The sequence below is a fragment of the Octopus bimaculoides genome, chromosome 10 (assembly GCF_046866305.1).
Source record: "Octopus bimaculoides isolate indiv1 chromosome 10, ASM4686630v1, whole genome shotgun sequence".
Taxonomy (NCBI): Eukaryota; Metazoa; Mollusca; class Cephalopoda; order Octopoda; family Octopodidae; genus Octopus; species Octopus bimaculoides.
In genome coordinates, this window is record NC_142937.1 from 46,645,358 (window position 1) to 46,670,749 (window position 25,392).

The following is a 25,392-nucleotide window of genomic DNA, read 5'->3' on the forward strand; positions in this document are numbered from 1 at the left end:
AAGGCGAAGTCAAACTCAGGACGTAAACACAGATGAACCGCCACTAAGCATTTTGCTCGGCATGCTAACGGTTCTGTTTTATTATTCACTATAATAATAATAATAATAAGAATCCTTTCTGCTATAGGCACAAGGCCTGAAATTTGAGGGAGGGGATAGTCGACTACATCTATAACAACCCTGTTAATTCGCTGCCTTACCTCTGTAAACGTCGATGACTGAAAACTAGTTCTCAATAGCGTAGCTGGGATGGAATGGTGGTAGTTCGACTCCGTTGACACCTTTGTGACTGCTATATAATCCTGTATAGGGTATGGGGGGACAGGGACAATAAATTCAAAGGATACCCCTGACAGCACACACAAGCGATATCATATTGGTTTAAAATTTTAGCACACGGTTAGATGAATGGCAAAGTTGGCCTCGGCGGAATTTGAGATCAGAACGTAAAGACGAACCAAATGTTGCTAAGCCTTTCGGCTGGCGTGCTAACGATTCTCCCAGTTCTCTCCTTTGTAAAGCGATAAAATATTGGTTTCAAATTTTGGCACAAGGTCAGCAATTTCGGGGAGGAAGTTAGTCGATTCCTTCGACCCCTGTGTTCAACTGGTACTTGTTTTATCGACTCCGAAAGGATGAAAAGCAAAGTAGACCTCGGCGGAATTTGAACTCAGAACATAAAGACAGACAAAATACCGCTAAGCATTTTTGTCCATCACGGTAACGATTCTACCAGCAAAGTTATATTACATTATTTGGTATTTACCAGATTTGACATACGAGCTTATATGAAACACTTAAATTTTAGCAAGTTCTTTCTTGAAACAACTTTCTTGCTTTCCAAACCCAAATCTAAAGACACAGGTTGCTTCTCGTAGAGAATATGTTTGTCCGGATGAAGAAAAGTAGCCCCTATAAGCCTTGAAATATGCTATGTGAGTATTTAAACTGGCGATGCAGCTTTAGAACATGGTTCTCAGAGAACACAAGAGAAATTGGAATTCATTCCAATGATCCTATTATTGATTTTTCACCACAATGATAAGATCTCAGCCCTGTTCGCTCTAAATGTTTTTAAATCGGATGATATTCATGAGCAGACAGCGTCTGATTCTACTGAAATTTCCATAAATCATTTTTGGAAATGAAAACTTTTTATCTTCAGGCAAGTGTGGCACAAATATTTGCTTATTATGCGATTGGTACAACTCCGCAGCCTTTTCTCCGCTCTCTCTCTGTCACTCTCTTCTTCTTCTTCTTCTTCTTCTTCTTCTTCTTCTTCTTCTTCTTCTTCTTCTTCTTCTTCTTCTTCTTCTTCTTCTTCTTCTTCTTCTTCTTCTTCTTCTTCTTCTTCTTCTTCTTCTTCTTCTCTCTCTCTCTCTCTCTCTCCCTCTCTCTGTGTAGACACATAGAAATATACGCAAGAACCACATTACACCATAGTAATTGCATTTGTTGATTGTACAAGAGAAAAAAAAACAGACTCTCACCACAACTCACGGCTGCTGAACTTAAAAAGAATCACACACCACCACCACCATCACCACCACCACCACCACCTCCACTACTACTACTACTACTACTACTACTACTACTACTACTACTACTACTACTACTACCACCATCTTCCATGCTTGGCAACTGCTGCAATTGCGATTGTGCAAGCATTTTATGCTGCAACGATATGTGCTGGCAATCTGGATTTCCTTACATATTCATAATTAACAACAGCATCATCATCATCATCATCATCATCATCATCATCATCACCATCAACAACAACAATGGCAACAACAACAACAATAGCAACAGCAGTAGCCATAATAATAACAATAACCAAAAACAAACAGCAATAGCAAAGAACTGAAATATCAACTACAGCTAAAAGAAGCCAATGAGGGTATCTGTATATGGTCCCTTGATCCACTAGAAATAACAACCAAATTTTAGTAAAGTAAGAACGCATTGGACAATGCAATCCGTGATAAACTCTGCCTAAAGTGAAAATGAAATGAGGTGACGGATGGCTGTAATAGATTGGAATGTAAGTCTGCCCTAGGGCTAAACAACAATAAAAACGACGACAACAACAACAACAACAACAATGACTACAAAAATAAAAGAACAGCCACAATTACAAAGGTAAATGTAAATAGAACAAGAGCACTCAGAGAGCGCAAACCTCCGCCAAAGCAGCACCAAGTTCTCTCAACGATTAGCCGGGCATGATTTTTAAAATAAGAATATATGAAATAAACTCGACTGCTCTTAAAAACGAGAATAGTAAAAATGAACCTGACCACTCTCAAAAATTAAGTTAAAAAAACGGAAAAATAAATCCAGAATCATTGTCCGATACCGGATCGATCCCAAAATCTAATCAGTTTGTGCCAGTCACGAGGCCAAACATCCCTGAAAGTTTCTTCCGAATCTATCAAGCGGTTCTTGAGATATTATGTTCACGGATAAACATGCATACCTATACACACACGTGCGCGCGCGCGTGTATGTGGGTGTGCGTGTGTATGTATGTATGTATGTATGCATATATGCATGTAGGTATGTATTATGTATGTATGAATGCATGTGTGTATGTATATGCAACGTTTTAGATAATAGGTTCAGTAGACCAGGGCGGAGCCGGAGTTAAATAAATTAACCCTAACAATAAAAATCACAAGCAATAACATTCGTCATCCTAATCATCATCATCAACAACAACAACAACAACAACAACAACAACAGCATCCGCAACAACATTTGTGTCCTGCTCTGTGAGATAACAACGGAATTTCTAAAGTAGAAGCATTTGTTAATTTTTTAATCTTTTTAATGTCACACCTTTCTCTCACACCTCTTTCTTTCTTTCTTTCTTTTACACTCTCGCACATACACAGTCCTTTTCACACACACACGCACTCTCTCTCTCTCTCTCTCTCTCTCTCTCACACACACACACACACACACACACACACACACACACACACACACACACACACTCTCTCTCTCTCTCTTTCTCTCTCTCTTTCTCTCTCTCTTTCTCTCTCTCTTTCTCTCTCTCTTTCTCTCTCTCTCTTTCTCTCTCTCTCTTTCTGTCTCTCTCTTTCTCTCTCTCTCTCTCTCTCTCTCTCTCTCACTCTCTCTCTCTCTCTCTCTCTCTCTCTCTCTCTCTCTCTCTCTTTCACAACAAATGGATGCGGATTCGAATTGTAAAACTCGACACCGCTTAACAAAACCATTCGCACCGAAAGCACATAAAGTTTGTCTACAAAAACAATTACGAACTAATATAGTTCTTATATTTAACAGAAAGGAGCAGGCTGGTTCGCTGGTGTAATCAGTAAAACACTTAATCGCGTTAATATAGGGATGTAGGTTCGAGTCCCATGCATATAGGAAAGTCTACTTTTTCTGTTGAGGGCTTATATACCGTGTTATTAGATTATTTTCCTTAGTCATTTGCACGGTGATCGCCATAAGCTTATAAAAAAATACCATTATTATTATTTACAGAATTGTAAAACTCGACACCGCTTAACAAAATCATTCGCATATATATATATATATATATATATATACATACACATACACATATTTATGTAAGCAGGTGAATGTATATGATAAGAGTTGAAGAAACGAGGAAAGTACCATTTGTGAAGTTAACTATGAAATTGAGAATATAATTAAAATTGAAATAGTAATTCAAGCTATCGGCTTAAATTACAAGCCCGATTGGAAGTTAAACCATTGACATACGTTTTATTTAACTGTTGTCATTCCTCCTTCACCAGCTGTCAAGCTGACGCTGGCGAAACTCCAGACTAACAGGCCACTGAATCGACTCAAAGAAACTATTACACTCTTCATTAGTATTGAGTACTTAACTAACTCATTTTTTACTACCAATACACACACACACACACACGCACACAGACACATATGTACAAATACACATACGCATAGACATTTATAGGTTTGGCGATTAACACAGGAAACACAAGTATCTATCTATCTATCTATCTATCTATCTATCTATCTATCTATCTATTTGTCTATCTATCTATTTGTCTATCTATCTCCCTGCCTGCTTACCTGCCTGTCTGTCTGTCTAGCCATTTATCTATCTATATTAATCGGGTCAGAAGTTACAGAGCCGAGTGTTTCGTGCGTTGGCACTTATGAAACTTTGATATCTACTAATGCACGAACCTCACGACCCTTGAATCACCTTGTAGCTTCTGCTGATCGATAGAAAATATATGAAAAAAATATATTAAAAAGTGTACCAACGTTTGGTAAGTACCCATACATGAAACTCTCGGCCCTTGAGTCACTCTGTAACTTCTGCCGATTAAAATAAATGTATATATATATGCATATATGTGTATGTATATACAATGACTTACATTTTCTTTCTCAATACGTTCCTGCAGATTTGAACGTGAATATGCAAATCGCTGTTGTAATTTGTCTATGGAGAACAACTCTCAAACAATGTATACTCACAACATATTCGATGTAAGTGAGGCAAAATTCTTGTTTAGTTTCATTGATCCGGGGTAGCTTTGGTTGAAGAGACGCAGTCAGGTCGAAACACCGCAGTGTCTTTAAATCCCGTTACTTCTAAGAATTGAGTGTGTTGTGAACACACATGGTCTGAAAGGAAAATGTGTATATGTATATAAAGTCATATACATGTCTATACATACATATACATATGTGTGTGCGTGTGGGGGTGCGAGGTATGTGTGTGCGTGTATGTTTATATACAGGATGTTCGGGCTAAATTTGATGTTTTTTAATGTCGCCTTTTTTCAGTAACGGCTTGATCTATCGGTGAGCATTCATCGGCGTTGGGGAGCGTAAATATTAGAATTGAAGTTGTGAAGAAGTTAGCTAACATGGAGGACTGGAAGCCATCTGAATATTGGAAAAGAGTTACCTGTATTATGAGGATTCGCGCCCGGTATCAAAATGTCGACGTCATGACTGCTGCTCAATGGCCTGTGAACACTGGTAAAGGCTTAAGACGTGACAGCTCTGTAGCTACGAAACCGTGGTTAGAGACTACGAAACTGTGGTTAGTAGGAAGGGAAACTGCAGGCACTCTGCCCGTGTCAGCACGCCAGAATTCATCCAGCAACTGCAGGACAAGGTAATGGAAGATCCAAGAAAGAGAATCCGGGGTTTGGTGAGAGAGATGGATACAAGAAGTGCAAGTGACAAATTCTGACAGCCAAGGCCAAGGAGAACCACAGAGAACCACAAAGAAGCTCCTGGAGAAGCTGAGGCATCCTGTTGAGCCGGAGATGTTCTGGTTCTTCTCAGATGAAAAGAACTTCTGCCAGGACTAGCTGCGCAACACCCAGAACAGCAGATGGCTTGCCTACAATCCATGTGGTGACCCAGATATAAAAATCAAGTTTCCTCAAACTGTGATAGTCTTTGGGTGTGTCTCCAGTGAGGATGACGTCATGCCGCCCCACATCTTTGAGCATAGCCTTAGGCTCAGTTTAGACGGCTATGTGAAGTTGCTGGAGACTGTGTTCAAACCCTGGCTGGAGATGATTGCTGGAAAGGCCATATGTGTGCTAGCATGTTTCGGCTCCTTGCCATACCTTCTGAAAGAGTCAGAAGTGGTTATCGGAGAATTTCTACGACTTCATCAGCTCCAGTTTCTGGCCTCCTAATTCCCCTGATTGTAATTCCATGGATTAATCACCAACTACTCTGCTTGCAATACCAAGGCCAAGTTGCTGGCCAAGATCAAAGAGGTGTTCGAAGATCTTACTAGGGACACAGTGAGGAACGCATGCACTTGGTTCCTGAGCCATTTTGAAACCGTGGTGGAAGCTGAGGGCAGCTACTTTGAGTAAACTGTCATCTCCCAGCCGTAATCTAGTTGATATCTTTTGATTTTTAAAAAATACTTCTATTATTGGGTGAGATATTGTGTTTTCTTTTCCTTTTATGAAAACTGTTAAATTTAACCCGAACATCCTCTGTGTGTGTGTGTGTGTGTGTGTGTGTGTGTGTGTGTGTGTGTGTGTGTATATGGGAGAATTCAAGAAAAAACAACAGACGAAGACAGGTAGTGTAGACAACAAATGGATGTATTAGTATAACGCTCGGGAATAGAGAAAGTCTTTAACGTTTCGAGCCTACGCTCTTCAATAGAAAAGAACACAGAAAGAAACAAGGAGAGAAAAAAATAGGTGTAGTGGTCAGCGATCTATCATGCCGAATACCGGACAGAAGGGTCACGTGCACGCGCGTGCGTGCATGTATGTATGTATGTATGAGCATGTGTGTATGAGCGCTCGCATATGTATGAATACATGTATACGCACATATACACAGACGCACATAGATGTGTCCTTCTCTTTAGATATTCATCTTTATGTTACTATATTGTTTTCTATTGACACATTTTCCATCCAGTGATTAATCATTATAGATCTTTTCATGCTATATATGTCATGTCTCTTAGTTGCGTTGACGGAGACATGCGTGAAACTCTTAGTTGTGAGTGTGTATTTATGTATGTGTGAGAGAGGGAGAGAAAGAGAGAGAGAGGATGGAGGGAGTGAGATTGATTTTAGCCCAACAATAAACACTACTTTTGTATCAAGCGTATATATTCCCTCTTGTTTGTAATCTAAAACGTAGACGCACGTACTTATATTCACACATATACACACTAACTCGCGCACATACACAAGCTGCTTGAATGGAGTCCTTTAGATAACTATAACCGGCTGATTCATGTTGGGGAAGGTATATAACAATACTCTGAGAACGTTTCGGACCCCACCCATTTTGATAACAATAACCGCTTGATAGTTTGATAACATTCTTCATGATTTATATGTTGCCTTCACAAAATAAACGTGCGCGTGTCTGTGTGTGTGCCTAAATATGTATTTATGCATGTATATCTATCTATCTATCTATCTATCTATCTATCTATCTATCTATCTATCTATCTATCTATCTATCTATCTACCTATCTGGTGGACGCGTCTGAAAGGATTAGAGACAAATACTTTCCTCTCTGGTCAATCTCTCATCAACTTTTTCAAGTATCACTTGAAAAGGAAGGTGAGAGTAGAGAGGCAAGTGTTGTCTAGCAAATGTTTCGAAAAAAGATGGATACATGTAGCAAGAATGGCACGTATAAATGACGAAGCCACCTTGACCATGATTCTATAAAACGTTTTAAAATTTTGTAAACAGAGAGTTACTTACGTTTCTTGCTTAAATAAAAGAAATTTTATTTAACAAACTGTGACGCTAAAGACCGAGGTTACCGTGGTCTTTTCGTAGGTTTTTCTTTCCACGGATAACCTCCCCATTTATTGGGAATTTTTTGTATTATTTCGTATTTTTTGTAAATACCCCAAACGTTTTGCGATGTTTTTTTTTTCATCGTTGTCCCCACTTTTGTTTTTTTTCTGCTTTGTTTTCGACCCCCTCGAAAAGAAAAACTCTACATTTGTATTTTGTCCCCTCTGTGTTGAGCCCTGTGTGGCTAATAAAGAAACCTATCTACCTATCATCTATCTATCTATCTATCTATCTATCTATCTATCTATCTATCTATCTATCTATGCGTGTGTACTTGCCAGGCTTTCTCTTTCAATGTGTGCGTGTATGTATGTGAGTGTGTGTGTTTGTGTGTGTGTATGCGTGTGTGTCTGTTCGTAAACAAGCCACCGGTTAAAAGGAAGTAGTAATACGAAAAATTCGGCTGGTTAGTTTTATTTATACTAAACCTACCATATTTCGACAAACCTGTCATTCTTTATCTTATGTACACTCGCCACCCACACATACACAGAGCAATGCACACACACACACACATTCATTTATCAACACACACATAAAACTCCCAATCTCTCTCATACTTTTTTATTTGAAACTTTATCTTCAGTCATTCCCCTTTCTTGTTTCCTCTGCCTTCCACTCCTCTCATTTTTCTCCTTCTCTGTATATATTGTATCCTCCCACCCTCACTCATTTTTTGTTTTGTTTGACTTGTTGCTTTCATGTATCCCTTTTCTTCTCTCTCCTCACACTAACTCTCTCTCTCTCTCTCTCTCTCTCTCTCCCTTTCCCGCCTCTCACTTTGTCACATATATTCATCCCTTACGCACGTTATTAAATCTCCTCCTCCCCACTCGCGCAAACTTCCTTCTCCTGTCTCTCAAAGTAAACACTCCCCTTTCTCTGCTTTATGTTTAAATCCCCCTCTCTCTATTTACCCTTGCTTTCTAATAACTTTTCTCTCACTTGTTAATGTCCAGTTCTCATTCTCTGCCTTTTTCGTTTCTCTCTCTGTCTCTTTCATTCTCTTTCATTCTCTCTAAACACCTCATCTCTTTCTCTTTCTCTCCCCCCCCTCTAAACACTTCACCTCTCTCACTTCCTTTCATTCTTTCTTTCTTCTTGCACCCCCTCTCATGACATAACAATACGCTTCTGCCGCAACACTCAACCTTACAGGATGCAGTTTCACCATACATACTTCACTTGAGACACACGCACATTTTGACGCACGCTCGCGTGCAACCACACACATTTGGGTGGAGCTGCAATAACTATATATACTTTGGACACACACACACACACACACACACATACTATATGCGTATATGTCTGTAAATATGTGAATGTGTCTGCATTCCTATGCGTACGAACTTCTCATTACATGTGTAAGCGTATATGTTGACTTGTGTCTGTTTATTCGTGAATATAATCTGTGATAATATGTGTTTGTTTGCCTTCACGAACGTATGTATGTCTCTCTCTCTATATATATGAATGCATGTATGTGTAAGTGCGTGTGAAGAAAAGAGAAGGAAAAAGGAAAGAAGAAGCTAGCTTTATCTCCTGTCCTGACCGAGAAGCCACTCAAAATAAAGTATTTCGTACAAGAGAGAGAGAGAGAGAGAGACCTCCAGCAAGTAGCTGCCAGGGATACTTCTATAGGAAATATTAGCTGTGTGTGTATATATATATATATATATATATATATATAACCAGAGTATCTTGGGGAGCAAATCAAAATGGTAAGTTTCGATTAGTTTCCTGTTTTATCCATTCTTTCTATCTTCCCTTTTGTCTTTCTTTTCTTCTTTATTTCCTTCTTTCTTCCTTTCTTGTCGTCTTTCTTGTTTTCATTCACCTTTTCATATTTAATTTGCTTTTCCATTTTCTTTCTTTCTTTCTTTCTTTCTTTCTTTCGCTCTTTCTTTCTTTCTTTCTTTCTTTCTTTCTTTCTTTCTTTCGCTCTTTCTTTCTTTCTTTCTTTCTTTCTTTTCTCTTCTTTTCGTTCGTTCTTTCTTTCTTTCTTTCTTTCTTTCTTTCTTGCTTTCTTTCTTTCTTTCTTTTCCCTCTTTCTTTTCTTCCTTCCTTCCTTCCTTCCTGTCTCTCTCGTTCATCTCTCACTCTCTCGGTCTCACTGTCTCTCCTTCCCGTTTCTCTCTTCCTTTCTCTCTTTTTCTCTGCTTCTTCTTTTCTAAGTTTCTCCATTTCATCCCCTCTCTTTATCTATCTTTTACTTTTATCTTTTGATATCAAAGATTTCTCAAAATATCACGTTCAGGCATACCTCAACCTACGTCGTTTCGAGTTACGTCTTTTCCGACTTCACGTTTTTATTTTTACTTAAGTCGCATGTCATAGAACCAATTACCCGACGTAAGTTGAAATACACCTGTATATTGTATTAACTTTTCTTTCTCTCTTCTTCACTCTCTCTCGAGTCTCTTTCTCTATGAATCCCCTCTTTCTGCATCTATCTCTTTTATCTCTTTCACTCCCTCTCTAGTCTCACTCCCTCTCTAGTCTCACTCCCTCTCTAGTCTCACTCCCTCTCTAGTCTCACTCCCTCTCTAGTCTCACTCCCTCTCTAGTCTCACTCCCTCTCCTTCTGTATCTATCTCTGTTATCTCTCTCAGTCTCTCTTTCATTTCTCTCTCTCTTTCTCTCCCCTATTCTTTCAGTCTCTTTCCTTCTATCTCTCTACCGTTCGCCCTTCCTTCCTCTCTCTCAGGCCTCCTCTATTTCTGTCTCAGTGTTTGTTGTCTTAGTTTCTTTCTCTTTCACACAGACACATTTATTTATCATATTAACTCCACAGAGATTCAATATATAATCGAAGTCGATAGTATTTGTTTCTATCTGAATTCGAATTCGATCAGAATAGCTAAGTCTTTCATCCACACTCACTAAAACGAACACAACAAAATAAATACCATTCACTCACTGGTTTTGATTTAATCATCAGCAATTTTCTTTTCTACTATAGGTACACAACCTGAAATTTTGTGGGGAGGGGGGAAGTCGATTACATCGACATCAGAGATCAACTGGGAGTTATTTATCGAACTCGAATGTATAAAAAAAAAGCCGACCTCGGCGGAATTTGAAATCACGACGCAGAGCCGGAAGAAATACTGCAAAGCAGTTGTGACCGGCGTGTTAACGATTCTGCCGGCTCATTGACGTTAAAAATCGTAATATTATTGTAATCTTTTCTCTGTGTATATATGTCTCGATTGCCAATTTAAAACATCATATTTATTTTCTCATATTACTTGTAGAATGATTAATAGGGTTCTGCGTAGAAGCTAAATGTATCAGATGAGGAGAGAATGTGCGTGCTGGATAGTTAAGAAAGTTCGCTTTGTAACGATGTGGCTTTGGGTTCAATTCTATTACACGAGTGATACTTAGAATTTGGTAGCATGAAACTGTGCAGAAGTTAGTTGTGTGTGTGTGTGTGTGTATATATATATATATATATATATATATATATATATATATGTATATGTATATACATACTGTTTTGCTCCTTTTATTTGTTTCGGTCATTTGACTGTAGCCATGCTGGAGCACCAACTTTAGTCGAACAAATCAACACCGAAACTTATTCTTTGTAAGCCTAGTACTTATTCTATCGGAGTCTTTTGCCAAACTGCTAAGTTACTGGGACGTAAACACACCAACATCAGTTGTCAAGCGATGGTGGGGGACAAACACAGACACACAAACACACACACATATATACACACACATACACACACACACACACACACACACACATATATATATTATACGACGGGATTCTTTCAGTTTCTGTCTTCCAAATCCACTCACAAGGCTTTGGTCGGTCCGAGGGTATAGCAGAAGACACTTGCCCAAGGTGCCACGCAATGGGACTGAACCCAGAACCATGTGGCTGGTTAGCAGGCTACTTACCACACACCCACTCATATATATAATATATATATATATATATATGTGTGTGTGTGTGTGTATGTATGTGTGTGTGTATGTGTGTGTGCGTGTGTGCGTGCGCGTACGTATATCCGTGTATGTATGTATGTATATCATGTTTGTTCTGTATCGAGTTGCAAATGCTACTTTTTCAGTATCACCGTTATAACAAAAGAAGTGAATCACTATTTTCCCTGTTTAGAAGAATGTGACCAACAACGCTATTGTTCATCGGTTGCAATATAAAATAAAATAAAATTAAAATATATTCGCTTCTAACTCTCAATTTGGATTGTACTCTTTGTTCGAAATGTCTCAGGTTCAACTGTATGCTGCAATGTGAATAGGCCATAAGTTATATGCAAGAGACTAGGGTCACATCCAGAAGGAAATATGTCTCCCATCTTTTTAACACCATTAGCTCAGATAAAGGAAGGCAGGAGCAAGTAGAGACCAAGTGTGTTGCCTCTTTCTCTTTTTAGGTATATTATTATAGTTGTTATAATATCATCATAAATATTATATATGTTGTTGTGTCATTCTCTTTTAGTGTTTTATTATTTAGCACACTCACCGGCAAAGTTTCTACTCATTTACGTTTTTTTTTTCTCAAAATTTTCGTTGCGTCTGTAATTCATAGCCCCTCACAAACCAAATCCAAAAACAAAGTATTATATATGTATTATACGATAATTATAAATCATTATATAATGCATATATAATACTATATGCATTATGTTATATTTTTTCCGTGGGGTTGGGCAGCTGTAAGCTCAAGGAGCGTTCCTGATGGCTAAATCTATAGCTCCCTGCATTAAACGCTGAAAATCGTGCGAGAGATTAATCCAGATTTCGGGTGGTTTATATCAAGATTGTGAGGGGTTATGAATTAAAGAAAGCTGTGAAGGGGCATAAATTATGTAAATATACATTTTCTGACGCGCAAAACATGGAAATATCGGGTGTTTTAAAATTAAATATAGATAAATAGTTTTTAAAATTAAGTAGTTAAATGACTGGAAAGTGTCCGGTAATTTCTAATGATGCCGACAATGTCTAGTAACGTCCAATGATGACAACAAGCAGTAACTGATAAGAAAAGAAGGAAAAAGAAAACGTTACAGTTTCGTCAAGTTTTCCGGCCAACGCGAAATAGTTCTAAATGAAGTCAATATGATAAAAATCAGATAAATTAGAAAGGAAAATGAGGAATGAAGACTAAATCTACATGGTATATCTCCCATATTTGATTGCATATATCCCGAATATGTATTAACGCAAATGGACATCTAACCCCGCCCAAAGTTACAAGCATTTTTGATGAGAAACTGAAGTATCCTTCAAGCTAATGTTTATCCTGCACTGCTAACAAGAGTTAACTTCCGGTACTCAGACATCAACACAGCCACATAATCTTGAAATGTTATTTACTCACTACGCCCATCATCATCTTCACCACCACCATCCTTCTTGTGAGGGCTATAAAATCAGTGTCAGTTCTCTCCCGTCAAATTTGTGCCGAGAGCGGAAGATCGGAGAAACTATTATTAATAGAATCAATAGTGCGTCGGACAAAATTACTTCGGCTCATTATGTTCTGCGTTAAAAACCCGCTGAAGTTAACTTTAACATTCATCCTTTCGGGATCGTTAAAGTAAAGCTCGAGACAAGTATAGGGGTTGATATATAATCAACTAACCCGTCCCTAACACATTTTGAGACTATGTGACAATGCAAGAAATAATTTTGTTATTGTTGTTGTTGTTGTATCAGTAGTCCTTTTCTTATTGCCAGCTTCTTGTGTCTGGATAGCTTTTGTACATGGCGAGAGCTCTGTTTCATGTTATGCTTTTTACGTTGCATTTTTCAATGGTTAAGTCACAGGATGAGGGGCAGCATCCACTCCCCTATTTAGGGGCTCTGCGATTGATGGGTTGAAGGAATGAACTTATTCTCAGACCAGAGAACTGGCCCCCAAATGCTTACAATGGACTAGACTAAGGTTAGAGGCAGTCAAGGGTCAGGTGGTGACGATTAAATCTACAATCAATTGGACTTTCACACAAATTCTATTTTCCAAATTTCACGCACTGGGCTTTTGTGGATCGGAAGCTTATGGTAGTGGGATAAAACGCGAACCCATGTACTTATGTAGTGAGCTTCTTGAGAGTAATCTTATAGAAATGTATGTATATAGTCTCGAGTAGTGGTAGATTTTTTGTACGTTGTGTATGTATATGTACAACCTTAGACTTGTGTCAGTACTGGAGTTTGGGTTATATTGCTATCCCTAGGGTTTCTAAACACATTATTATTATTGTTGTTGTTGTTGTTGTTGTTGTTATTGCGAGCTGGCAGAACTGTTAGCACGCCGGGCAAAATGCTTAGCGGTATTTTGTTTGTCTTTACGTTTTGAGTTCAAATTTCGCCGAGGTCGACTTTGCCTTTCATCCTTTCGGGGTCGATAAATTAAGCAGCAGTTACGCACCGGGGTCGATGTAATCGACTTAATACCTTTGTCTGTCCTTGTTTGTCCCCTCTATGTTTAGCCCCTTGTGGGCAATAAAGAAATAAGAAATGTTAGCACGCCGGGGAAATGCTTAGTGGTATTTCGTCTGTCTTTATGTTCTGAGTTCAAATTCTGCCTAGGTCGACTTTGCCTTTCATACTTTCAAACAGTTGCGTGCTGGGGTCGATCTAATCGACTGGCCCCCTCCCCAAAAATTTCGGGCCTTGTGCCTAGAGTAGAAAAGAATATCAAAACAAACACAGGTATAATAATAATCATTATTATATTTGTATATCAATCACATTAGATAAATCCAGTGATGGAAAAGTGATGTTTCAAATCAATCCAAAAATGTTTCTACGCTTGTTCGTTTGGTGATGTATTCAAAGCGTTTTCATTGCCTCCTCTCGCAAAAAAACTTCAGGGGGTGCGATTGCACCCCTTTCACCCCCTGTTCCTGGGCCTATGCATGTCTTTAACGAATATTCACTCCGAGTCTTAAATGTTCATGCACCATCATATATATGATACCATAGAAAGCAGTTGCTTTTTCTGTTTTGCATCAAATCACGCCGGTTAAGTGACTTGGCCAAAGATCAAGAACAAAATAGCACGTGCAGTTAGATATGAACTTACTTATATATGAGTCAGATATCTGAGAGCCTCTAAGTAGAACTACTGTGCTGCTGTGTATACTATATAGACAAAAACAATTATGTATATATATATATATATATATATATATATATATATATATATATATATATATATATATATATATATATATATATATATATATATATATATATATATATATATATATATATATATATATATATATATATATATATATATATATATATATATATATATATATATATATATATATATATATATATATATATATATATATATATATATATATATATATATATAGAACTACTGTGCTGCTGTGTATACTATATAGACAAAAACAATTATGTATATATATATATATATATATATATATATATATATATATATATATATATATATATATATATATATATATATATATATATATATATATATATATATATATATATATATATATATATATATATATATATATATATGTATATATATATGTATATATATATAGACGGTTTAGATATAGATTCAAGGCTTGAATATGGTACTTATGCGAAGGCACCCGAATTTCACATCCCAAAAGGATGGGTGATTAAAATCAAATAATAAGCAACACGGATTTCAAAAGTGATTGCAGTACACACGTTTCATGCTACTTCAATTTATTTAAATACTTACTTAAATAAATTGAAGTAGCATGAAACGTGCGTACTGCAATCACTTTTGAAATCCGTGTTGCTTATTATTTGATTGTATATATATATATATATATATATATATATATATAGCCCTGAAACTCGAGTCGCCTTTATATATTTATATTTTTATATTTATATTTATATATTTGATCCTTTATATTGAACACTCAATATTTCATCTACATTCAATACTTTCTTTCATGGTGCCATCCATTTTTATTTTATTTTATTTTATATTATATATTGTATATTATATTATATATTGTATATTCCATATTCTATACCCCACATTGGTTCTGCAGGAATATAAATAAAACATAAAAAACAGACAGTGTTGGAACTCTTTTAAACAAAATAATATATTCCTCTATACACAATCATACAAATAAACCACCTTTTTTGTACTTATTTTTACTCGCATATATATATATATATATATATATATATATATATATATATATATATATATATATATACATATATATATATATATATATGTACATACATGTATATATATTAATCTCGAGATACACTCTGTAATTTCACTCCTATAGAAACAAGAAAAATTTCAAGAATTTAAAACTACACAAATGTTGCTTCTCGACGTTGCAGATGAGATCAAAGTGGTCAACAATTTGAAAAGCAATAATCACGATATCTATCTGCCTGCCTACCTAGCTATGTTTTTATAAGATTGTGTAAGTATACACGCACACACACAAACATATAAACACAGGCACACACACACACACACACACACACACACACACACACAGATGTAATTATATATAACATGTGTATGTGTGTGTGCAAGTGTCTGTGTATGCGTTACTATAAACTCGGAGTGTGAGCTGGAATGTTTCACTGTTAGTATTTATGTGTGTTTATCTATATTTTCTTGGATCTATCTATCTATCTATCTATCTATCTATCTATCTATCTATCTATCTATCTATCTATAAATCAACCCGCTCCACCACCACATATCTGTCTATCATCAATACCAACACAATAGACTTCAACATCAAAGCCATTGCAACCTTCGCCATTGCCAGCCCACTATTTTCTTAATGACCATCAACAACCGTAACAATAGTATGATAAGCAGCTCCAGCTGTAAATATAAAACAGTCACATGAGATAACATGGCACTCTAGTGTGTTTTAAATGTTCAGTCGTAGGTCAATGAGAATTAATTTGAAACTAAACAGCAGCACAATTCAATTAAGAATTCCCATCATCATTATCAAATCCAAAACCAATACAATTAACACTATTACCGCTACCAACCCATGAACCTCTGAATAATCAACTGGCAACAGCAATAAAAATTTCGGCATGATAGTAATGCCTGTAGCTACATATGTTATACATATATATATGTACATAACTCAAGTCAGAGGTACAAGAAGTGAAATGCTTATACACCGGGTAACCCTTCAACTTGCTGTAATTCCTCATACTCAAATTTTTCATTTTTTTTCATCTCTTTTCCACTCTTACAGCCATAGGAAGATATATATTTTTACTCTCACAAAACCGTTCTTTTCTGGTGCTATTTTTTCCTACTGCATATTTGTTGTGGATGACTTTTGATTTCCGACAATTCAAGATGTTTGGGGGAAAAAAACCATCAAGAGGAACTGAATCTAGTTGTGCGAAAATGAACTGTTATAGAATTGCTTTGAATGTTAAACCTGATGCTTTAAAGAAGCTTGATGCGGGAGGACAAACAACCAGGTTACCAAAACATTTAAGCTTGCAATGTCTACAGCGGGAACAATATATGACAATAAAAGGAGAATTAAGTCACGTACTCAAGAAGTTACTTCGTTAACTGCCCGAAACTTAATTTTTCATTGATCTAATGTGATGCTTAAAATGGAACGGCTCTCGGGTGTATGAACCAACGATCAGACTCGACACATTGCACGAGTAAGCATAATGATAATTTGAAAAGCCAAGAGTTTGTGGGGCACTTTTCAGAAAAATGGAAGGTGAAACTTTTAAGGAAAAACCTTTTGTAACAAAGTCTGATTTGAAAGGTTTAAGAAACGCATCAATTTGCACCGCATAAATTTGACTGGTGAATCTGCCAGTGTTGATACAAGCAAAGGCTGTTACTAATTATCCTGAGCAGCTGAAAAAGGGTAAGTGGAGGGAGCTATGCACAAGAGAAAGTATACAATGTTGATGAAACTGCACTTTTCTAGAAGCTAATTTACAGAAGCTTATTTATTCTTTAATGTATTTACTTGAAATGTTTTTATGTATACTTATAGCACTGTGTAAGTTTAGAATTTGTTATTCTATTGTATAAAAGTGGCCATATTTCATTTCTTTTCTTTTTTTCGAAAATATCCGTCGGAATGCATTATCACTTTAAAACATAAAAGCCCATGTGAGAATTAATTTCACGTTACATAATTCCATGATACAAGTTTTGAGGGGCGCATAACTTCCGTTACGCAAGGGATTTCCGTATACAATAATCTCACGACTATCGCGGGTGTTACGCTCCAAAATCCCACGCGATAGATGAAAATCTGCGAAGTAGAAACAGTACTGTATATTTTTTTTATTATTCTTATAATTTGTATATATTTATTTTATTATAAATGCAAAACAGCACCACGAAGGAATCGATGTAAGCTTAAATAATAAACCACGATTGGTGAACCGCGATAGTTGAATCGTGATAGGTGAATCGCGATGTGGCAAGGAATTACTGTATATACATTTATATGTGTTATTACCTTTCTATTTTTCATCTCTTCCTTCTTATTCTTTCTCTCCCTTTCGTTCACTTTCACCCTACCCTCTTTCTGACTGTCTTCGTCTCTAGATGCGCGCACACGCGTGTGAACATACTTTAAAGACTATTTTGATATTTTAAGAATTTCACCTTGCAATACCGGTCTGTACATGTCCAATCATACCACAATATTTATACCTACTTATTATATCACCTATCCCCTCTTGTCAACCTAATAGAAAACTCATAGTTGGGACACAATTAGCTTAGTCGATTTAGCACAATGTACATATATATACATGTGGGTGTATGTGTGTATGTATATTGTAATGAGATTTTATACACACACATGCATACTCATATATATATATATATATATATATATATATATATATATATATATATATATATGCATATATGTATACATATACACATAGACACACACACACACACACACACACACACACACACACACACACATATATATATATATACATTTATAATATAATGAGGTAATACATTATATTATAGAATAAGGACCGATAGAATAAGTACTAGGCTTACAAAGAATAAGTCCTGGGGTCGAGTTGCTCGACTAAAGGCGGTGCCCCAGCATGGCCGCAGTCAAATGACTGAAACAAGTAAAAGAGTAAGAGTACATAAATGCGCGCGCATTCTCTTCTATTTTTAAGTATTTGAAATCTTCTTGTAAAGAAAGAGCTGGTTTCTGACAAAGATACAAAGTTTCAACGTTGGAATGTATATAACAAAAACAAAATCACATTTTGATCTTGAGAAAAGACTCCCATACTTTTACTGTTCCGCTTACAGATTGTATTTGTAATGTGCGAGTTACCTAATCGATTCCAGTTATCGTTGGTATAAATGTGAATTTATAATCTGGATATAGTAGCTGGAGGTTTCGAAGTAGTTGTCTATAATCATCTTTTTAATTTCTGAAGAGGTATGTGCAGGGCCGGATTAAGACCTATAGATGCTCTAAGCACTTAAAAAGTTTTCGTGCCCCCAAGTATATGTAAATTGTTCAAAATGTTAACAAAAATAATTTAAGATGTAAACAATAATAAATCATAAAATAAATTTTTATTTTTCAAAATGAAACAAAGCTAAGAGTAAGATGAAAAATAATGTTTATTCTTGTATACTTCCACTTTATTTATATTTGATAAGTTTTCTCCGTTTGTTTTTTAATTGCAAAGTCTTCGATGATATTGTTAAAATTAATTTGACATAAAACTTCTGCTTCTATACTTAGTAGAGCCAAGGCATTACGAATATTATATGAGAAAGTTTAAAGTGATTTCTTTCGTGCCGTAAACCATTTTCATTTCTGTGGTGCCTTCGTCCCTTGATACCCTAAGCTCGTGCTTATTTTGTTTAATGGTTAATCCAGCGCTGTATGTATGTATGTATGTATGTATGTATGTATGTATGTATGTATGTATGCATTCATGCATGTATGTATGTGACTGTATTAGGTCGTCAAGTATGAAATTTGTAGAAAAGAAAAAAGTTTGCTAATGTTTTATAAATACAAGGACTAGTTTTATTCATCAAAGCATGCACCCATATTGTCGATACACTTTTGTCATTTCAGCGGTAGCTTGTCCAGCCCGGAATTGTAAAAGCCTGGCAATCTAGAAGTCAATAAAATCTTGGAAGGCCTGTTTTACAGCATCGTCGGAATTAAATTTTTTTTCTTATCAAAAAGTTATCCAAATTCTGGAAGAAGTGGTAGTCAGTGGGGGCAAGTTAAGGAGAGTATGGTGGATGATGGAGAACTTCCAACTCTAACTTCTGTTGCTTCACCAATGTCATTTTTGCGATGTATGTGGTCTGGCGTTGTCTTGCAATAAAATAGGAGTGGATCTGTTGACTAATCTAGGCTGTCTTTTTGTAAGTTTCTGCATCATTTGGTCCAGTTGGCTGTAGTATACTTTGGCCGTGATTGATGAGCCAGGTTTAATGAAATCATAATGGATCACACCTGCGCTAGACCACCAAACACTCACCATCAGCTTCTTTTGATGAATTTTGCTTGTCTTTGTCTAACCATTGTGCTGAACGTTTACGGTTGTTGCATCGGATCCATTTCTCATCACATGTTACAATTCGATTCAAAAATAATTCATCTTTGTGACGAGAAAGTAGCATAATGCAGGCTTCCAAACGTTGTTGTTTCTGATTTTCATTGAGTTCATGTGGAACCCACTTATCCAACTTTTTCACTTTACCGATTTGAACTAGGTGAGTCAATATTGTTTGCTTGCTAACACCAAACAACAACAATAATCACGGGCACTTTGAGAAGGATCTGACTCGACAGTGGCTTTCAGTTCGTCATTATCCACCTTTGTTTCTGGTCGACCGCTTGCTCATTTGTGAGGTCAAAGTTACCAGAACGAAATTTTGCAAACCAATTTGATACTGTCTGCTGTGTAATAATAGTAAAATGAAATACTCCATTAATATTCCGAGCTGTTTGTGATGCAGTATTTCCAAGAAAGAACTCATATTTCAAAACTGTATGAGTTTCCGACTTATCCATCTCTAAACAAAAATAGCAAAAAACAATTTGTAAATACTTTATAAAGCGCAAAATGAGTGAGGATAAAGAAATAGATGTGTCAGCTTTCTAACAAAAAGTAAAGATTGTCAAAATATAATAATGGCGCATAATGAGCAGCTGTCAAAGTTTACCATATACCTTACTACAAATTTCATACTTGACAACCTAATAGATGTGTCCTGAGTATGACATAAAACCGCATCCAGTTGTGAGACTTTGGTTCGGGACTTCCAGGGCTTTGAGGAGTGTGGAACCATCTTTTAGCCACTATTGTTCCAAAGTCTATTCTGACCTACAATAGTAGTTTTCATTAAGGCCCTAGCTATGGATTAATTATCATGTTAGGTCTTGCCTACGTATGCATGTGAAAACTGAACCCGGCGAATTTTGTAGAAGAGAGATCTTCGTAGTTCAGCGGAGTAGGAAAATAGTTACAGCAATACATTGCTGAGAGCAGAGAGGAAGATAATACAAAAGTATGACATCTTGGTCATCCACTGCATCCATCTCCATTCCCAGCCGTCTTGACCTGGTCTTGCCACTGAATTGAAGATGATCTTAGATGAGAGAGTGTAGTTGATGGTGCGCAACAATTCTTTACTTTAAACAATGTCACTACAGAAGTCATCAGTCATCCTTAACATGGCTAGACAGTCCTTGTCGTTTTGACGGACGAACAGCTGTATGTATGTATGTATGTATGTATGTATGTATGTATGTATGTATGTATGTATGTATGAATGAATGAATGTGCAGATTTGTATGTTTTATGTACGTATTCTCATGCATATAGTTGCATATCTAGACATGTTCATATATATTTAAATGATAAACTTCTGGAAAGTTTCACAGATTCTTACAGTTCCAGTGATGGATTGGATTTGTAGTCTTCGAATTAGCTTTTTCCTTTTTGGTTTTAAGAAGTCTAATTTCTCAAGATTGGTATTTAGGCAGTGTGTTGCATATCCCATATGTATGTATGTATGTATGTATGTATGTATGTATGTACGGTACGGTACGTACATATGTATGTATGTGCGTACGGTACGTATGTATCTATGTATGTATGTATGTATGTATGTATGTATGTAATGTATTGTTGTTGTCGGTGGCTGTCATAGTTGTAGAGACGATGGTGGCAGCGATGGTAGTAGTAATGATAGTAGTGGTAGTGGTGATAATGATATTGTAGTGAGGGTGATAATGGTTTTGGTAATAGCGGAACTATGGTGATGGCGAGGGTGGTAGTTGTGACCATGGTGCTATGGCGGTGATGGTGAAGAAGGTAGTTGTGACCATGGCGGTGCTATGGCGATGTACAAGTAAGGTTTCGTTTACCACTAAGCAGATGTATATGTTTATTAAACACACCTCACTAACCCTATATTGTTACTACGAAAACATTAAAGACACCTTCAAGTTATTTCCTCTGTCTGTGGCTTTGTTTACTTCCAACATAACATTAAACAGTGTTTCATCTTGTGTTTATCATTGCCGAAGCTGTCTTCTTCTTCTTCTTCTTCTTCTTCTTCTTCTTCTTCTTCTTCTTCTTCTTCTTCTTCTTCTTCTTCTTCTTCTTCTTCTTCTTCTTCTTCTTCTTCTTCTTCTTCTTCTTCTTCTTCTTCTTCTTCTTCTTCTTCTTCTTCTTCTTCCTCCCCCTCTCATCCTTCCCCTCTGCTACTACAGCAATGAGGATGTTTGAATTGATTATGATTTTTGTTTGGAGCAAAAGCAATTTTTAGGGAATCACATGAAATCATCCCAAATGTATAGCTGGTACCTTAGGTCAATGGTGATGATGATGATGATAATGATGACATTTAATACATTTATAGTAGCAGCAATAGTAGCAGTAGCAGCATCAGTAGTACTAGTAGTAGTAGTAGTAGTAGTAGTAAAGTTTATCGAGCACATCGACGCGTACTTTTTTTATCGACCCGGGAAGTATGTAAGGCATGTAAGTATGAGACGACACTGTCTTCCTCTGTATCTGCTCTGGTCATCCTTGGAGCAAAGACCAGTGATGCTTTGTAGCGGCAGCAGCAGTTATAGCGTCCCTATCATATGCAGTTCAGGGTCTTGCTATTGTTGCTGCCCCTCTTGCTACACACCTATTTCTCATTTTACTTTTCATCTTTCGGCAGAAAGTCTCTCAAATGTTTCTTCTCTCTCTCTTTATTAAAAAGAAAAAATCCTATGTCGTAGAACTAGACCTTCTGTCCCGTCAGACTCATCTCCTTTCTGCTCCAATAGTGGGGTAAATTTGTGGTATTCGGAAAGAAGGTTATTAGTTTTTGCAGAACCCACCTGACCATGATATTGCAGATTACTTCTGCACTTACAACCTGCCCATACTGTGCCGTTAAGATGCCAACATTTCTGAGCATGACTCTTGAATTCCTTTTGCCCATGCTAGCCTTTTTGCCTTACCCTCAAACTAAACAGGCGCACATTTTCATATTCTCTGGTCCAGTCGAGAGAGCTTACATTCTGCTAGGTAGGGCTCCCTCTAATATCTCTTTCGAGGGCGCATGGAAACTCCCTGTTATTTGCAAAGCATAGATCATAGGATTTTTTCACTTTATTTCTAGCCATATCTTGGATAAAACCCTGGGAAAAGTGACATTTCTCTCTCTCACTCACTTTTTTCTCTCCCTCCCCTCCTCTCTCTCTCTCCCCATACATCTTCCATATTTTTCTCTTTTCCTGGGATTGGCTTATATCCATTACCTCCCTATGACCCTCGACGTTCACAAAGGATTTGTTGTTGCCGAGGCTAATGTTTACAATGTTTTATTATCATTTAGTTTGATATTTCCACTACCATTGCTTGTGTTTTCAATGTGTAGCTGTAAATGTTTGTGCCTGAATATTTGTTAAATAATTATAGTATATTTGTTTTTTATTTTAAAGTATGATTTTATGTTTGAAGATAAAAAAAAAGCAAACAAATAAAAGCGTGGAGTGTTTAATCTTTTTTCGTGGGTGGAGGAGGGCACTTAGAGTAATACTTCTCCCTGCTATCACTGACAGGACCGTTTTGATAAAAAAAAAACAATAAAAACAAAAAAAAGAAAATAATGAGAAATGATGCAAAAGCAACGATGCAGTTGAAGAGAGTAAGTCAATGACAGACCTTTCTTTTTTCCTCGCAGGAGCGAAAGGGACAAATCTGATTTCAGCAGGATTTGAAATCAGGACGCACAGAGCTGGAAACAATAAAAACCGCTAAGCACTTTGTTTGCTGCGCTAACGATTCTGTCAAATCACTAACTTGACAATAATAGTAATAATAAGTGTAATAAATAATTATAATAAACTCAGTGGTAGTGGTAGCAGTCACAGCAGCAGCAATCGTAGTAGTAGTCGCAGCTACAGCAGCAGCTGTATAGTAGTAGTAGTGGTAGTAGTAGTAGTAGTAGTAGTAGTAGTAGTAGTAGTAGTAGTAGTAGTAGTAGTAATAGTAGTTGATATTTGTGGAAATGGTATTTAGATTAGTATCATATAACTTTGTAATGAATGTAATTTGGTAATTTAGCAAAGTATAAAACAAACAGCAGCAACAACAACATCATCAAAAATCATTAACCCCTGGTATGCAATTACGTACATTCAGACACACTCACATATTCTCTCCCTCTCTCTCCCTCTTTCTCCCTCTCTCCCACACACACACACACACACACACACACACACACACACACACACACACACACACACACACACACACACACACACACACACACAACTTCTACTTTCTCTTTCACATGCACACCTAAATTAATTTCACTTTACTTTACTCCGCGAACCTTCTTAACTTTCTTCCTCTTCCCATCTACCCCCCCCCTCCACGCGCGCGCGTATAAACACACATACACTCATACACAAACACATAAAGTTAGAAAAAAGCCTGTCCAAGGAAACTGTTGAAGTTTAAAGTCGGCAGAACTTCTACAATGATGTTCAAGAGTTTAGATAAGATTGTATGATGCCATGGTGAGAAAAAGGTAAAAGGAATCTGATGTCATGCGTCTGTCCCTTTGTCTGATTTTCGGCTTTAGCTACACCACTCACACGAACACATATGTCACAAACTTGAATGTTTGTACATAATCATGATACGCATAACAAAGAAGCCATTGAAAAAGAGTTTGGGAGAACGCCATAGAAGACGAAAGGTGAGATTGAAAGGGAGGAGTAAGAGTGGACAAGTAGATAGATAGATGGAAAGATAAGTGAAACAGATATATATATATATATATATATATATATATATATATATATATATATATATATATATATGTTCTTTTATTCTTTTATTCTTGTGCTTGTTTCAGTCATTTGACTGCGGCCATGCTGGAGCACTGTCTGCCTTTAGTCGAGCAAATCGACCCCAGAACTTATTCTTTGTAAGCATAGTTCTTATTCTATCGGTCCCTTTTGCCGAACCGGTAGGTTACAGGGACGTAAACGCACCAGCATCGGTTGTCAAGTGATGTTGGGGGGGGGGGGGGACAAACACAGATACACAAACACACACACACACACACACACACACACACACATACGACGGGCCTATTTCAGTTTCCGTCTACCAAATCCACTCACAAGGCTTTGGTCGGCCCGTTGCTATAGTAGAAGACACTTGCCCAAAGTGTCACGCAGTGGGACTGAACCTGGAACCATGTGGAGGGTAAGCATACACACACACACACACACACACACACACACACACACACACACATATATATATATATATTCAAAATAGGATAAAAATCTTTTACAAGAATTTCATCAGGAAGCTAGTGTGTAAAAAAATTCATAAGGGAAATTTCTATTCCCAAGAATATAATTATTCGTTTAGAGAGAGAGAGAGAGAGAGAGAGAGAGAGAGAGAGAGAGAGAGAGAGAGAGAGAGAGAGAGAGA

The 25,392-nt window shown here is 36.8% G+C and overlaps 1 protein-coding gene across 3 annotated transcripts in view; it reads left to right on the forward strand.

The window, feature by feature from the left end:
- The window catches only part of LOC106874137 (tubulin polymerization-promoting protein family member 2), a 73,921-nt gene that overhangs the window by 11,676 nt on the left and 36,853 nt on the right, over window positions 1-25,392 (forward strand). Inside the window, exon 1 of one of the 3 annotated variants that reach the window (XM_014921757.3) lies at window positions 8,547-9,071. The exons of 1 other annotated variant lie outside the window; for it this stretch is intronic. In XM_014921757.3, coding sequence (XP_014777243.1) covers window positions 9,069-9,071 — 3 coding nt within the window. In that variant the 5' untranslated portion in view covers window positions 8,547-9,068. Of the gene's footprint in view, window positions 1-8,546; window positions 9,072-9,682; window positions 9,703-25,392 lie in introns of those variants that run through there. One more of the 3 variants, XM_089358596.1, reaches the window with a different exon arrangement.